The 18626-nt window shown below is 36.4% G+C and overlaps 1 protein-coding gene across 3 annotated transcripts in view; it reads right to left on the reverse strand.

Moving 5' to 3' along the window:
* Positions 1-679: 679 nt before the first annotated feature.
* PPARGC1A (PPARG coactivator 1 alpha) overlaps positions 680-18626 on the reverse strand; it is a 111516-nt gene continuing 93569 nt past the window's right edge. For all 3 annotated transcript variants that reach the window (XM_028848371.2, XM_015138110.3, XM_028848370.2), the window contains exons 11-13: positions 11149-11270; positions 10652-10803; positions 680-4563 (exon numbers count right to left, since the gene is read on the reverse strand). In XM_028848371.2, coding sequence (XP_028704204.1) covers positions 4460-4563; positions 10652-10803; positions 11149-11270 — 378 coding nt within the window. In that variant the 3' untranslated portion in view covers positions 680-4459. The remainder of the gene's footprint in view (positions 4564-10651; positions 10804-11148; positions 11271-18626) is intronic.

Here is an 18626-nt window from a genome sequence, read left to right on the forward strand (position 1 = left end):
CACATTTCCAATATTTTTTTTTCTCTCTAGGAGATGGAAATGCTGGAATATAATTTAGCCACCTTTCCCCAATGTTGCATATGTTGAATCTTGCAATGCAAATGGTTGGGAATGGGAACCACCATTTAAAATTGGGCAAGGGCATTCTCTGTCATTAGGACCACCATCCTCCACCAGCCACAATGGACATCCTGACAGCACGATGTGTCTTCAGCTATCAGCTCATCCCATATTTAACCAACTCGATGACTTCCACATGATGGGGAACTGCATCCTGTTACAAGTCTTCGAGAAATATTCAGTCCATCTACAACAACATCTCTTTCTATGCTGAATATTCAGTGAGTTTTTCCCTAGGGGAAAGAGCTTGTACTTAAAAATACACACTTCCCAGGGTTAAGTACAAAAAGAGAGCTAATCCATTTCATAAAATCCCATGTCATTTTTCACCTCTGAACGTTCGTTATAGAAACCACCGCATCTGCCTTTGCCGTTTAGAAAAAGACAAGATACAGAAGGTGCACGTTACCTTACAGCTGAAATGCATCCATGAATATGGAAAAGCAGGGAGAAAGGGAGAGAGAGCCAGAGAGGAAATAGAATAATAATAAGCGAGTAATGGGTACTGATCTGAGAAACATGCCAGGAGTTTGGTTACGATAAATAAGAAAAGCAGGAGTAGATTTGAAACATTCGTTTCCCTTTATTAGCTCAGTGAGGCTGATGTGTACTGCACATTTAAAAAAAATCACAGGAATTTTCATACAATGAATAAAACCACAACAATACATGTAGAATTGGCAGGTGGAAAAAAGGCCCGGCAAGGGCTCAACTAATCGCTCACTTTCCCTCTTCAGCATAGTTCAACCAACAGTATTACACTTTCACCTACAAATCTTAAAGTAGCTCCATCAAATCAGCAGTTCACATTATTGAAAATGTCTGTCACATAGGTACAAATTTAGAATCATCACATTATAGTACATGGCTATTCTAGGTCATCTATAGATCAGGTCTTAGACTACAGTGATTGAAGTTCTCATTACAGCCATCAAGAAAGGACACATAATCATTACCTACTGGAAGCTCACATCTAAAGGCATGAAAAGGTTTCCTTTTTTCAACTGACCCAAACATCATACCCCAATAGTGCAAAGTTCCCTCTCTGCTGCTCTGAATGTTGACAGCCCAACTGTTGTTCTCGGAGTCGTTTAGCAAAAAATTGATTTTGTTGCACTGGAAGAATTATTCTGCTACATCTCTTTTAAAAAAGAAAAAAACCCACATTACTAAAGCACCAGTTCGGTTACCAAAATTGTAGATGTGGTACTTACCACGGCATGAAGGCAATGGCCCACGGTCATCTAAAAATCCTACAGATCTATGCTGAAATTTGCCTTCAGTGATGATGGGGTGCACATGTTCATTTGAAATATTCTCTCCCAAAAAAATAAAAATAGAAATGAGAGGAGCACAGCTTACATTTTGATGGGCTACCCACAGTGTCTGCAGAAGATACAAAAGCTCCACTAATTTTAGATGCAATTTGAAGTCCATTGAGGAAAACTATCTTCATGGTAACAATATTGGTCAGGCCGGGTTGCGGGGGGGATAAATTAATCCTCAATACATGTGTAGTGCTGTCTTTTGATAAGAAAAGAAACCAAGTATTCCACTCATGTCAACAATCCAGGGCAAAAAGGAGAATGTATTTAAAATTGGATCACAAAAATTTAAAGGCAAAATAGAGAACACATGTGGTCCTTGAACACATAATAGGATTTACTAAATATCGATTTCTTAAAAATAATTTATTGCTCTTAATAGTCTTTTTATTATTATTCTACAACAGAAGATACTCAAAATTCAGAAAGAAAGACTGTAAACTTTAGTTTGGCGTTCACACAGAGTTAAAATACCTGCATTTAACCTACAGAACAACAAGAATTAGGCGGATTAAAGATGTGTTACCGTTGTAACGCAGAACCTGTGAACAAGTTCTTTTATTTCATAGTATTTTTATTGCTTTCTATCTACTTAGAAATAAGAAGCCAAAAAATCAAGCAAGCATCCGACAGGACAAACAGTGGATTCACTCAGAACACAATATGCTGGTGATAAATGAATGCAGCTATCAAAATTAGCTGCATTGGCCTGGGGGTGAAATCCATCTTATAAGATTGTGTTGGGTGAGAGAAAGGAAAAGAACAATTAAGTAGTAGGTGTATCATGTCTTCCAGAAAAGTCATGTCAGCCAAACAGTAATCGAATCTCAATTTAGAAACTTGAATACACACTCCAAACGTTACTGAATTCCATTCCAGGGACTCCACACTCAGATGAAATCCTGATGCTCAAAATGGAGGTTTTTCTGAAGTTTTTATTGAATTTAGCAGAAGCAATGTCATCAAGAACAACATCATGGTCACGTCAGAGGCCATGCTAGTGCAAGTAGAAACACTGCTTCTGCAAAAGCTGAATTTCCCAAATGAAGCACTTACACTCCAACCTGACAATTGTCATGCATCCTAGGTAGAAAATTTCCACTGGCTTTATTATTTTCATCATCTCATAATTTATAATAAATAGGCTATCTGCAACTGATAAATATGTCTCTTTAGTAAACAAAGGAATGAAATATCAGTATTTATACAGGATGCATAACTGTAAAAAATACAGATAAATACCATCGTCATACTCTGCCAAGGGAAAGAAATACTGGCTTCAAAGATAGTCTTCAGACACACATTAATTATTGTAAAAATCATACTATAATTATTACCTCGGCATTTTGTATCAAATTAAAATCACAAAAATTAAAACAAAACAGCATTTTAAAAAGATTTTTGACTTCTAGTTTCAAAACTACTGTTGATAGAGAAAATAAAAACATTTCTTAATGGTTACCCATTGAGAGACTTTACATAAAATCATGATATCTTCTAGAAAAATTTTAGATGAGAAAATTTCATTCCCCTAACAAATCCAGTGTATAAAACTTCAAAGAAAAACAAGCGACAAGAAAATGTGGAAAAATATCGCGGAAGTGGTTAATACCTTTAGGGGACTAGGATATTTCTTGACAAGATGCTTAGATTGAAGCTCACCTAAGGGATGGATGTGCGGAAAGCATCATTTTGCTCTTGTTGCACTCAACAGACACACACACTGTCTTTTTGTTTTTACAATCAAATATATATAAGCAGTAAGTTCAGCTTCTAAATATGTTAGTGTACAATAATTGTTTCACCTCATAATTACATTTGAATATTCTTGATTAAGAAAAATTTAGCAGTTTTGAAAAGAAGGCTGCATTTACAGTGCATAGCTGTAACAAAAAAGAACATTGTTGTATAGTATATACATAAAATAAAAATACTCCATTTAACATCTGTAAATACTTAACTACATCAGAGAATGTAGCAATTACACTATCTGAACACATCTCAGAGAGTTCTACCCAACTCTCATTAGTATTGTAACCCGGTGTCCGCTCCTCAGAAAGAACCGCTGAACAAGCTGCACGCTTGACCATTGACAAGGCTTTTGAAATTTGCAGTGGAAGATCAACATTTTGGACATTTACATGGGTGTCAGGATTAAGGATGAACTACAGAAACTTCAAAATGTTAGGAAACTTTAGCATTCTGGTGCCCGCAGTATCCTCTCCCACCCAGATTCCATGGCAAAAGGAAAAAGAAAAAAAAAAAAAAAAAGAGAGAGAGAGAGACAGGATATTAGTTCTATGGAACCTGTGGTTTCTTCAGGATTGTCATATAATCATTACGTTACGAGAGAAAGCTTGCTTCAAGTTGATTCTGCACTTTCTTAAAAAAACAGAGTACAAAGGCTGATGCCCAGACATCAGCAGCTGTCATTTTAGGGTGGTTTGTGGTTGGTTGGTTGGTTGGTTGTTAGTTTTCTTTCCTTTTTAATTTATATATATATATATATATATTTTTTATTTTCCTTTTGAATAGAATACGAACATTTTGAAGTTCTAGGTTTTGAGTGTGTCTTCATGGAACTGCTGCCATTTGAAATGGTTTGCCCTTGCACATTCTGGTCAGGTGCCCCCAGTCCTCACATGTACCCACACATACTTCCCCTAAACCAAGCACACACACCATACACATACACACACACACATACATGCACACACGCACACTGCATCACCAAGAGACTCCAGGAAAAGCAAAGCTGACACCCATGAATAAACATGTGCTTACTGGATATCATTCTGTCTCTTGCCTCTTCAGCAGCTGTGTTCATGTAAACCATTGTTGTTCTTGTTGTTGTTGTTGTTCTTGTTGTATTGTTGTTGTTTTGTTTTGTTTTTTGTACAGAGAGTGTAAAGTAGGAGAAATTCCTAAGTATGACTTGCAATAGTCTTTAGGGAAGGACGCGCTGTCCCATGAGGTATTCGCCATCCCTCTGTCATCCTCAGCTAGGGAACATGTTACCTGCGCAAGCTTCTCTGAGCTTCTTTCAGTAAACTATCAAAATCCAGAGAGTCATACTTGCTCTTGGTGGAAGCAGGGTCAAAGTCATCTGAGTTTGAATCTGAAAGAAACACAAGGCGGTTTAGACACACCCTTTGCTGATGGCCATTAACTCAATCATTCCAATTCAAGACTACCGGATTTGATAACAACTCTTACAATCAATATACTTTAGAAAACAATGTCCGGATTTTATTGGATATATATTGATAAAAAGAGGATGGGGAGTAGTGAGCTTTCAAAAATACTCACCTGTTGACTCATTTAGGCTTAAACACCCTGGGAGTTAGGCAGAGCAAACATTAATATATCTCTGGCAGATAGCCGCCCTCCCTTTCCCCCGGCATGTCAAATGACTTGCCCATGGTTCCTCAATAACTTAGATGTAGACGTGAGAGTACAAGCTGGAACTAATTTTCCTATTCAATGGGATTAATTTAATTGAGCATACAATCCAGTTGAGTATGAGAGAGAGAATCATGAGAATTTCCCCTAAACTTCAACCTGATGCTTCTCTTTGAGGCAGGAGGGGACATAGGATGTGGTCCTCTACTTCTGTACCTCTAGACATCCCAGAAATTTTGGTGCAAATTCTCCCCAAATTGGAAGGTTGAGAGAAATGCTTCACATCCCAGGAGAGTAAATTCAGAAAGAAGAAATAAAGTGCAGGTATAAATAAAGCCACACCCTTCTTGGACTCTTAAAGTAGTCCAAGTAAGCTTTTGGGCAAAGTTTCACATGCTACTTCAAATAGACCTTAATAAAATAGATATATTTTAGCAATATAGAAAGTATAGTAAAATTCTGTTAAATATTCCTGGTTTTTCTCCATTGATTTCTATGAAAAAAACAGATATTTCTGCTGGTCTTGCAAGTAACAAATGGTGGCTTGGAAATATAATAAAAAGCCTCTTGTAAATACATTAATTCTTTTGAAAACATTTATTTAACGGAAAACAAAACCATTCTGGAAAACTAACAATTCTACCAAAATATAAGAATTCCCATGCTGGCCGGGCGCGGTGGCTCAAGCCTGTAATCCCAGCACTTTGGGAGGCCGAGATGGGCGGATCACGAGGTCAGGAGATCGAGACCATGCTGGCTAACACGGTGAAACCCCGTCTCTACTAAAAAATACAAAAAATTAGCCGGGCGAGGTGGCGGGCGCCTGTAGTCCCAGCTACTCGGGAGGCTGAGGCAGGAGAATGGCGTGAACCCAGGAGGCGGAGCTTGTAGTGAGCTGAGATCCGGCCACTGCACTCCAGCCTGGGCGACAGAGCGAAACTCCGTCTCAAAAAAAAAAAAAAAAAAAAAAAAAAAAAGAATTCCCATGCTTTTCCCAGAATAAGTTACAAAATCGAAATGGTCAAAGTAATAGAAGGGTATAATACGAGATACTACAGAGGCATAATCGTTGACTTACAAAGTTGTTTTGCTGACAAGATTGCAAACCAAGCTCTCTAGAACCAGCCTGACCATCCCGTTTCCCAAGTTTCAATCTACCTTTACATACCTAGATTTAAAGACAAGGAAATGTCTTTACTTATGTTTTCCTTTCATTCTGATCACCTTTGGTCTTTACTGAGTTTTTTTCAGCAAGTTTTTTAAGGTAAGAGCAACAAGAACAATTACAGTCTCAATCATAAAAAACAGACACAAAACTGGCCAATCTTTCCTCAATAACATCTTAAATAGTCAATTCTTAAATTACACTGGCTTCAACGTTTCTCTTCATAGGCTAATGAATGGTTTTCTTGTATTGCTAAGGCCTCACAAACAACTGCTGTTACAATCAAAATCTTTTTTGTAGAGACAAAAAAAAAAAAAAGTCTAGCTCATTGCTAGAGATTAGTCTGAAATCAGAATTCCACTTGCATTGTAAATCAAGAGGGAAGAGTCCCCCAGTGATGGAGTCTGTGTGATAAAAGTCAGCCTGGAACCATCAGGGACATATACACATACCTTTCCTTGAGGAATACTTTGAGAATATTTTAAATTGCCTTGCTTTGCAATATTCTAAGTAAACTCTAGAATTTCAGTGTTTCTGTATTTTGATAAGCAAATATTTTTTAAAAAATTGAAATAGTAGTTCTCAAGAGTTTCTTCACTGTGAAATATAGTGTTCACATATATACCCACTTATACAGGCTCACTGTTACTCAGAAAACAACCAAAAAATATTTTTGGTTGCATGAGATGGAATGTGGATACATTTAATTTCTGAGGCAATAACATCTACTCCACCAATTTCTCTCCTGCTAATGAAAGGATATTGGAGCACAGTAAGATATAATAAAAACGTTATAGGAATAACTCAAAAAGTCACTCTAATTTTTCAAAATAAATTGTTACAAATAATGATACTGTATTATTTGAAACAAATCACATCATACTTATATTCCCGGCACCTGGAAAACTGTTGGCACCAAGGAGGTACTCAAATTAATATTTGTTGAAGGAATATACTAATATCAAACACCAAAATATTATTAAAACCATGGTTGAAAATATTTATATTGGGATGTGGGAATGATTTATGAATGAATGGCAAAGGAATACATAAAGTTACGTATATAATCAAGAATACTGATAATACGAAACATTTATTTCAGTTAATAAACAATTTATAATGTATGTGTCATTTATATTATATTAAAATTATATTTAAATTTTATTTAATTTAAATTTATACTACATTATATTAAAATTATATTTAATTAAAATATTAAAATGTTTAAGTTATATAACATAACTCATTCCTAATCAAACTTGTTACATTCATAATACTGACCCATCTTTCTCTTTGGATCCTGTAGTCCTACTTTAATTTCTCTATGTCTTTCACCTCTGATTTTGTTTTCATTGCAGTCTTTAGAAAGATCCATTTGCTTATAAGACAGTAAACTGAAAGACAGACTACAGATTCATGGCAACTATAACTTAAATCTTGGCTTCACTGTTTTAATCTTGATCAAGTCATTTTAACCTCTCACTCTCATTTATAAAACTGGGTCATAAATAGTAGCTGAAATCGTTATGTTTTGCTCTGACAATATTGTCGTTACCATTACCTAGTTTCGGTAGTAGAGAAACAGGATGTATAAGCTAACTTAATTTTGGGAAGCAAGTAAACAGAAAGAAAATTGATGAAATCTATCTAGAATGATAGGTAACTTTCCTGTCTTGGTAAAATTAATCTGTGTCACATCATTTTTGCTTTACAATTGTGACATATGTGTAAGCTCCTAATCCCTGAGTCCAGCATATTCTTATGCCCTGAAGCATGCATGAACACTAAATATGGTGAGCACAAGAATATTTGAATTCTTCAGGGAACAAAGACAAGACATATGAACAATTTTTTGAGTTCCAAAGCTGATTCCTAGAGTTGATTCTTCCATTTTAAAATGACTTTACACTTCTAACTTCTCATTCCCATCATTTTAAATTGTAATCATAGCCACTATTTATTGAGCACCTATGTTATGCCAGACACTGTGCTAATGTGTCACAAACATTTATTTAATCTTCACAATAACACTATACGTTATTTTACAAATGAAGAAGCAGAACCGAAGGGGTCGAATTGTTTGCCCAACGGCAGTGTTAAGTCAGATTTCAATCCCAGGTCTGCAGGATTCCAAAGCCTGGCCTCTTCGGACTATACAATGTTGGAGCTCGGAAAAAAACTACCTTTGTGCCATCGTAGAGTTCAAGGGAATTGGAAAAATCCATGCTACTACAATGCACATGAAACATACTTTTCAGAAAATACAGAGCGAGCTTAGCAATGGCAAAGTTTCTATTGCTGCCGGCTAGGCAGGGAGATAACGAGAGAGGAAGCATTCTTCTTAGAAATATTTCAGGGAGGCTCCAGTTCAATTTGGAAATACCATCCAATCCTCCCTCTACCAGTGATGAATCGTGATCTGAAGGCCCCTCTAGGTAGCTTATTTTAAACTCTAGATGTTTTGAGAGACTAGAAACACCCTGGCCTTCATCACTGAAGAAAATAAGTCAAATCAACTCAAGACTTCAATCCGTCTTGACTGCTTTTATCAGCCAACATTTGAACAAATGACTTGCCACATTCTATATTTTCATCCCTAGCCCACTATCTCTCTAACAGTCAGCTGCCTCTCCCCTGCTTCCCACTATCTTTTTAGCTTGTGGAGTGAATTATAGCATATTCCCTCTGAACAATGCACATCACCTGTATCCATTACTCTAGGAAGACATCCCTTCGTTGGACAGAAGAAAAAAAATCTCTGCATTTGGTATTTGTTTCCTTCTTTATACCAACCCAGAGAAAATGCATAGTAGATATCTAATAATGCTGAGGACTAGATTTATATGTTAATTCCACGATAAATATTAGACATAAATTTAAAATAACTATGTCATATCCACAAGACATTTGCCACTTTCCTTCCTCAAAGAATTTAAAAGCTTACAATGTGCACATTAGATGGGGAATGACATGCAAAGGAACACAATTAAAATTGAAAAGGAAATTAAGATGTCCATTTTAGCATTATTTATAATATTGAAAAATTAAAAATTAAATGTGGGCTGGGCACGGTTGCTCATGCCTGTAATCCCAGCACTTTGGGAGGCCAAGGCAGGCGGATCACGAGGTCAGGAGATCGAGACCATCCTGGCTAACATGGTGAAACCCCGTCTCTACTAAAAATACAAAAAGAGCTGGGTGTGGTGGCGGGCGCCTGTAGTCCCAGCTACTTGGGAGGCTGAGGCAGGAGAATGATGTGAACCTGGGAGGCGGAGCTTGCAGTGAGCCTAGATCGTGCCACCGCACTCCAGCCTGGGTGACAGAGCGAGACTCCGTCTCAAAAAAAAAAAAAATTAAATATTTGGCTATAATGTAATGACTAAATATAATGGTACTATTCACTCAGCAAAATACTGTGCAACCATTAAAGTATGTTAATAAATTATTTTTAATCTCATGAGTCACAGCAGAACATGAATTTATATATTAATTGAGAAAAGTAGAATTTGGAAGTTTATATACATAAATATAAATATATATATATAAATTCAAATATACGAAATTAGACATGCTGAGACAAAATACTGGAAGGCAAATCACTTCATTGGTAATAGTGGTTATTCCCAGATGACAGGCTGATATGTGATTTTAAGTTTTTTCTTAATACTTTTTATACTTTCCACATTTTACTCCTTGAGTCTGTACAGCTTTTATAACAGGAAAAATTAATATTATGTATGCTTCAGTTTCCTTATCTGTAAAATGGGGATGATAATAATAACATACACCTCCTACAATAGTTCTAGTACTTAAATGGAAAATGCTTTCAAAACTCCTGGCACTGTGTCTGGCATATGGAAGCACTCAACAAATAACAGGTGTTTCTTTTTTTTTTTTAAGAAAGCATAGTGTGATTTAGTATATCAAATTTAATTTTCTTCTCTCTAGTTGTAGTTCATAGAAAATAATGATATTTCTAAGTGTCTGTGAAATAATAAGTAAAATATGAGACTTTTGCATATTCTATTCCATAAAACAATGATGGCAATGCTATGGTTTGTGAAAGGATTCAGGGTAGGCCTGGAAAGCAAAAGCAGGTTACACACACACAGCACGCACGCATGCACACAAATCATAAACACATGTAGACACATACAATACCTACCTACACACACATAAACACATGGCCACACACACCTGCACAACACATGCACACACAAAGCACAATACCACACACATACACGTTTAATATTCAGACAACACACACACAGACACACACAATATCCACACAGATACACACAATACACGCCCTCACAAAATATAAAGCTGCATGCACACACAACGCGCGTACACAAATCATGAACACATGTAGAAACACACAATATCCACATATATACCTACCACAATTTTCAGCACCTGAGTAGACAGTACAAAGAATTTACTTCTGTCCTTTCTTGCCAAAACCTAAGCCCCTTTCTTCTGAAACTGTCTTATACATTTTTCTTAAAAATCTGTATTCACACATTCCCTTTAGTAAAATAAAGTGATGGTTCAACCCAAGATGCCGACAGATTATGTTTGCTCCCATCTTGAGCTCTACATTATGGATTCCTCATTCCATGTACAATAAAATCCATACCTAGGTCTGCATAGTTAGACTTGAAAAATTGCTTGCGTCCACAAAAGTACAGCTCGAAGTCAGTTTCGTTTGACCTGCGCAAAGTGTATCCATTTTCAAGAGCAGCAAAAGCATCACAGGTATAACGGTAGGTAATGAAACCATAGCTGTCTCTGAAATGGACAAAGAAGAGAAGTTCAAAGCTGGTTAAGAAGTATTAGCATACGGGACTGTAACCCTTTCTATTTTGTGAGACTTCTCCAGTGCCAACGTCTGAGCCACTGCATCCATTTATCAGTGTGATTGTCCTGTCAAGCAGCTAAATACTTATTTCTGGGACAGAAAATCTCAACTAGAAAGATTAATAAATAGGGATGAAAGAAAATAAATAAGGTTCTGAACTCAACATGTCATCTGTCAAAGCACTTACATTGGCAACTCCCATTCCAGTAATCTTATGGCCATAATTTTTTACATACATCAACTTCTAAACAAGAAATAATCTTGAAGATTCTCACCCATCATCCCGCAGATTTACTGTGCACTCCTCAATTTCACCAAAAACTTCAAAACGGTCCCTCAGTTCTGTCCGTGTTGTGTCAGGTCTGATTTTACCAACATAAATCACACGGCGCTCTTCCTATGGGGGGAAGGAAGGAGAGAGTTTTGCTGGTTCTGGAGATGGGAAAAAAGCTAACCCTCAGCTGGGCACTGTGGCTCACGTCTGTAATCCCAGCACTTTGGGAGGTCGAGACGGGTGGATCTTGAGGTCAGGAGTTCAAGACCAGCCTGGCCAAGATGGTGAAACCCCGTGTCTACTAAAAATACAAAAATCAGCCAGGTGTGGTGGTGGGCACCTGTAATCCCAGCTACTCAGGAGGCTGAGGCAGAGAATTGCTTGAACCCAGGAGGCAGAGGTTGCAGTGAGCTGAGATTGTGCCACTGCATGGGCGACAGAGTGAGACACCATCTCAAAAAAAAAAAAAAAAAAAAAAGTTAACCCTCTAAAAACATTCATAAATGTATAATCATGCATAAACCCCATTGAGCTTTGCAATTAGAGCAAAACATACACTACAATGGAAGGAAAGACTACATTTGAACCAAGTGTTAATTCCCATTTCTTCAGTATCAATCTCTTTTCACTCACATACATTCTTCTCTTCACCTCTACTCTTTTCTACCTTTCCTATATGTCTCTGTTCTACTCTCAGATGAATTTGATGTGTTAGAAAAGAAGTCTGTATAATGCACTCTTTTTTAAAATCATGGAACAATACCTATTAAATATTTGAACATTTGTGACTTGATTATTAATCAAAATTATTATGAAACTGACCTGGCTTACAAAACTATTACATTTCTCATTAACTCAGAATTCTAATAATGAGATGAACAAATTCTGACGTCCTCAAAAGAGTGGTTCTTAAACTCTACTATAAATAAAAATTACTTGGGGTGCTGGTTAAAAATGCAAATTATTGGGCTTTATCCCAGTTGTACTAAAAAAAAAATGTAAGATAAGGTTCTACAACCTTTATTTTTAACAAGCACACCCCAGCGATTTTGATGCAGGTGGTCCAAAGACAATAATTTAAGAAATAAAGTCTTAAAATGTAGGCCATTTTAAGCCATGAGTCTCCGAAGAATAAGAGCTAAATAAAAGAGGCTATAAATTTCACTTTGCCAATAAATCTAGTCTTATTTTAGGAATAGACTAGAGGGGTGTGGCCTAATTTTCACAAGTGGAGTCAATATCATCATAATCTGAAAGTCATCAGTAATTTATAACCTACAAAATACAGGAATAATATTTTATAGCCTGAGGATAAATTCTTTTTTTAAAGCACAGCAATGCATTCTTAGTGTAGGAAGCAATCCTACATCTCTTGTTCCAAGAAGATAAGGCCAAAAGTTATGATGTCTCTCAAAGTTTTAAGAACATAAGGAGTTAATATAAAGATTGTGCTCACCATCTAGTTTGTTTGTATACTAAGGACAAACAAGGATAAAATGAATTTAAGGTTGCAGAGATCTAAGTTGGGTTGAAGCAAAGACTAGAAGCAGAGAACTGAGGTACAGACTTAGCTTGCCCAAGAGTTTTCTTTGGATGTACTGAGAGTCCCTGGTCTTGGGTGATGAAAAGAATAATTCGGGCTAAAAGCAAAAAGATACCCTGTCTTATTTACTGAATGGTTTTCATTTTCGTATGCCCAGTGTTTGACCAAGAATCTGGTAAGAAGTAGGCACCCAACAAGCATTTGTGAAATGTAACTGAACAATTCGCAGACCCTATATCTTCCTGGATGATAAGCTTACCAATGTCTGGTCTTATTCTACCATATATAACATTCTTGCCTCTATTTTTATTAGGAAAGTATCCTAATGTCCACCTGAGCCTCAGGTGCAAATAATCAATTATCTACTTGACACTTCAGGTTGGTTGTGCCTGAGGAACCTCACACTACACCAACCTTACCGAAGCCCAACCCTCCAGCCTTGCCCTCTCCCCATTTGGTTCTTTCCCAATGTTCTTGTATTAGTGAAATGAACACAATCCAGCCAGTTATTTAGGAAGGAATTTAAGTACCTCCCTTTACTCCTTTCTCTTGGTCCTCTCCACATGTCTAACTACTCATCAAGTCCTATTGATTTATTTCTCCTAAATCTCTCTCTAACCTATTTTCTTTATTCCATGTGTCCTAAGCCAAGCCTCCAGCTTCTCTTTCTGGACTAGTATAACAAAAAATCTCTTAATTTGGATCTGTGTCCACGTTTATTCTTCTCCAATCTATTCTTCCATTGTTGTTGGGATAGTCTTTGCTAAGAAAACAGGAATCCAATGATGTCTATTAACTTATAAAACATTCCAAAGGCTTCTCACAACGTTTAATGAAAGATCTAAATCGTTAACAAGACCTACAAGGCCCTGTGTGGTCTGGACCTGTTGTCATCACGGGCTTTATCTCTCATATCGCATTCTTTCTGTGACTCTCTTTCCCAGCCACACTGAGCTTCTATTAGTCTGGTATATACTGTGCACCTTCCTTCCCAAGGCCTTTGCACACACTCTCCCTGCTCCTGGAACACCCTATTCACACTGCAGCACTCCCAAGCCTCTCACATACACACACTGTCTACAACAACCTTAAGCTCAACAATCACATTTTTTCTGAGACTTGCAATGAGGTCAGAATTCCTATTAGTTGCTCTTATGGAAAACTCTTCTTTCCAATTGTAATTCATAGTTTATCTACTGTTTAATGTCCACCTCCCCAAGATAATAAAAGCTTCATGACAGTAGAGACCATATCTGTTCTCTTCACTACTGTATTTTAAATAAAGCATTGAAACATAACAGACTATCAATGAATATCTGTTGTAAAATCAATCAGTTATGAATCAATCAATCATCTTGAACACTCATCCCATTCCCTTCATTACATCAAAGATGCCTAAGTGTGGTCTTTATTCCGTAAGACTATCCGACACAAAGGAGAAGGAAAGTTAGATTTGATGCTTTATCACAGAAAACAAAAACAAAAACAAAAACAAAAAACGTTGCTCAGGGAGCTCAGTTGAGTGAAGAAACAAAGATTTCCATAATTTTTTTTTTACAGATTTAAGTGTAAGAAGTAGCTACATGTTTGCAGCTACATGTTTGAAGGAATCTCACTCATAAAAATCACCTCTGAAAATCAAAGGTAGGTAGGAGATAACAAACAGTTGGTAAAACATAACTGTACTAACAATAGCTATTGAGACTAAATAAATGACCAGATGAAGCAGATAACCAATGCAGAGTAACTGCCTGATGCCCTTCCATGTAGATTGTATGTCTCAATCAAAGGCTGTGATTGTGCCGCTTCAGAGCACCAGGCACATCCTGGCAGTCAGGAAGTAGAAATGGATGGAGAGGCACATCCCAGACCATCGATGCACACTTGAGCAAGGGAATCATAACACCACATTCCATTCTATTTACGCAGCCAGCTCTAGTCAAACAGCCAAATGTGATGGGACTGTTATCTAAACTTTAACTTCCTGGCGCCTGCTTTCATGGGTGTTAAGGAATTTTTTTTTTTTTTTTAATGAGCCTTTTAGAAAAGTTACTACTGTATAGAGAGAAAGGGGGGAAATGCAGACGTGAGAGAAAGAAATTGAGCCATTGCAAAGAAATTGCTCAACTACTATTATGGGAATAAACACAGCCTATGTATTCAAGGAAACTTAAAGTGAAAATCGACCATATGTATGCCCATATGCAGACATACTGGGACAGTCTCTGAATTGCAGCTTTATACAAAGTTGTATGCAACAACGATCCCATACAAAATATAAACCAGAGGACCTTTTATAATGGATACTGATACATTCTACAGTAAAAAGAAAATATAACCTAGAGGGAAGAAACAGGAAACCGAAGGGGTGTTCCACAATTACTTGAATTGCCTATTTTTCTACCTCTCTTTTTATGAAGCACAGGAATGGGGCCATGCCTCGCTACTTTACAAAGATCAGAGATTGGATACATGCTGAAATGCTTATTTGAGAAAATTATTGAAGTGCTTGATTTTCCTACTGCTAAAAATGAAAATAAAAGGCATCCAAACGCCTAGAAAGCAAAGACAAAAATCTGTCTAAGATTGGCCAAAATGTCTAGCAAAGAACTGATTCTTTTAAACATGTTGCAGTTGTATTAGACAGATGAATAGATTTGATATCTTTAAAAAACCTTAACATTTGCAGCCAATTTTTCAAGACATTAATTTCTAAACAGGAGATGAAAGGAAAAGAAATCAAAATGCTTAATAACATTTTCAACTTCTTAAAGGCTTGGAGGAACTCTAAACCTTTGGAAACAGCTCCTTGAAAAATGATTTTCAGACCAGTTTTCCCTATTGAGGAGGATGGAACATCTATCAAATAACTTTTAGCTTCAGTTTTCACAAAAGCTAGTATGCTGATGGGGTGGATAATAAAATTGAAGACTTACGTTGCATTAACAGCTATAGTAAATCCTCATTATACCAAAACACGGCAGATAAATAAAGAAACAAAAAAATGACTGAATTAACTGACTTCACATTACTAAAATCTTTATCAAAAAGAGTCTAGAGCTTCCCGGTTACTGGAGGAAAACATACAGTGGTTGTTTCTCATCAAATAAACTACTCCTGATAAAAGGGCTTTGACTAAGAAAAGAGAAAAGGTAGCAGAGAAATGAACATTTGTTGAATTCTTATCTATACCAAGTACTGCATTTGATGCTTTTTAATGGGTGATCTCTCTAAAATGTTCTATTATGCTAGGTAACAAGGAAGAGCTTGATATAATGTAGATTTTAGCTCTCTCTATGTTTGCAAGTCAGAATAATGTAAAAATCTTTTTTTCTATGCTAAGGAAACTACATAACAACTTTGGCAGTGAAATACTGGTGTTCATTCCTAGATTAGCTGTAACCTGACTGCCTCAAAAACTGCAAAGACATTATAAATACCATTGAGTATATGGTGTATTCCAACTAAAAGAAAAGGTGAGTGGAGTGGAGGGTCATGGAAAGGTGCAGATAGAAAGAAATACCAAGATTGTAAAAAAGGCTAAAAATGTCTTGCCGTTAATATTGATTATCTAACCTAATTCAGCAGGTATTCAATAAATGCCTACTACTAGGTGGTGTTCTTAGACAAAAAACAAAATTGTAGCATTAAACTTTTCCAAAGTGTCCCCCACTCATGTACCGTGTGCTACTATCCCTGCTTACCGTCTAAGGCTGGTTAATGTGAGCAAGTCCAGGTTAGTCTACTTAAGAGGTAAGATGCAAATAAAAGCTAACATGCAAGTAAACATACTGGTAAGTCAGAAAACATGAAAACTATAGAATAAGAGTATGCATAACTACTTTTTTAAAAAGCTTCACTGAAGTATAATTGATATATCAAAAAATTGTACATATTAAACATATACATTTTGATGAGTTTGGACATATGCCTATATCCTTGATACCATCATCACAATCATGGTACTATATGTATTCATCACCTTCAAAATGTATTTGTGGTTTTTTTTTTTTTTCTGTGTGTATGTGTGTGTGTGTGTGAATAATATGAAATTTATCCTCTCAACATTTTTAAAGTGTACAATAGCATAGTTAACTATAGGTACTATGTTGTATAACAGATCTCTAGAATTTATTCATCTTGCCATAAAACTGAACATTTCTAAATATTGAACTTAGAGTCATAATATAACATATACTCACCCACATAAAATATCTCTTTAAAGAGGCTTGAATAGAAAGCTATCTCATTTTCTCCAAAAAAGATTAACTCTGAGCACTGTGGGAGGCCAAGGAGGGCAGATCATGAGGTCAGGAATTCAAGACCATCCTGGCTAACACAGTGAAACCCCATCTCTACTAAAAATACAAAAAAATTAGCCAGGCGTGGTGGCGGGTGCCTGTAGTCCCAGCTACTTGGGAGGCTGAGGCAGGAGAATGGCGTGAACCTGGGAGGCGGAGCTTGCAGTGAGCCAAGATTGCGCCACTACACTCCAGCCTGGGTGACAGAGCAAGACTCTGTCCCAAAAAAAAAAAAAAAAAAAAAGGAAGAACTCTGAGTAATTGCACAATTTCTTTTCATTCCATTTGGAAGAAGTTTATAATTATCAGTAGCAATACACTGTCCCTGGCTTCTGAGCTGGACACTGACCAACTGAGAAGTAAAGTAGCAGTCATTGCTGCCCGAGCACATCTGGTTTTGGTTTTAAGTGCTGAGCCGTATCATAATGTCTAGATTTGCCCTTTAAATTAACATCCCATTATCATGTTTTCTGGCAGAAAACTGTACAGATTGCAAATGGAGTTGGACTTAGAACTCCACAAGAAATTAGAGCAGTGACAGTTTAGACATTAAGTACTAAACTCTGGCTTGCAGAGTCCCAATATAACCTGAATTATTTCAAGCTTATGAGTCTGAGAAAGGCAGAAAGTGAATTGCTTTTTGAGAAAGAGTCTGGATGGAAATTAAAGGAAAGTGCCAACCGAAACAATGGTAACATTCAACCACAATATATGGTTTTGCATTGGTAATTACTAATTATTAGCATTCTCTTTGCTTTTGGATTTGGTTCACTCAACTTGGGCTGAATTAGGATTTTAGAAACATAAGCAATGAAAAGTTTACAGATTTCCTAAAACACCTCCTACTTATGGAACTCAAAATAGAAGTAATGCAGACAAAGGTTTATAAAGATGCCTTTAATTTTGTAAGATAACAATTATTAAATTTCTAAAGTGTTTTTTTTTTTTTTTCATTGCCTTTTGGAGCCTCTGTTTTTCTGGTTCCCTAAATATATGCTTGCTTTGATTAATGGATAACCCAACACTGCACCCAAGATATCTTAGATGTAATTTACTTCTTACTCATTACTTTAAGGGTGTTTCAAAAATTGAAAGAACATCACCTACCTGACCAACTTAGGTCTGGACTGTCCTCATTCCCTTAGCTCTTCCATGTATGAATTCTCAAGTTAATTTTTTCAAATCAGTTAAAAATCATTGCATGTATCCCTGCACTCAAGTCCATAAAAATATACTTTGGGGATGCATTATGGCACTGGAAAGCCAACCATTTGGAGGAAGGAAATCAATCCAAAAAAATTCATGTGGGTAAACTCATTAAATAGTTCCATGATGCCTTCAAGACAGATTTCAAAATCTTTAGTATGAATTATACGACCCTTTATGCTACCTTCCACTGTTCCCTCTAGAGTTATTTCTTGCCCCTCTTGTGTCTCAGTGTTCTAATTAAATGACTAGTAGTTTCTCCATATACCTTATTCGTTTTTAGAGACTTAGTATAAGCTATAGCCTCTGTCTAAAACAGCAATGTCCAGTAGTAATACAGTGTAGTATATGTCATTTAAAATTTTCTAAGAGCCACATTTAAAAAAGTAAAAATATGAAAAAAAAGTAAAAATATTATTAACATTATTC

Source organism: Macaca mulatta, chromosome 5, assembly GCF_049350105.2.
Source record: "Macaca mulatta isolate MMU2019108-1 chromosome 5, T2T-MMU8v2.0, whole genome shotgun sequence".
Lineage (NCBI taxonomy): Eukaryota > Metazoa > Chordata > Mammalia > Primates > Cercopithecidae > Macaca > Macaca mulatta.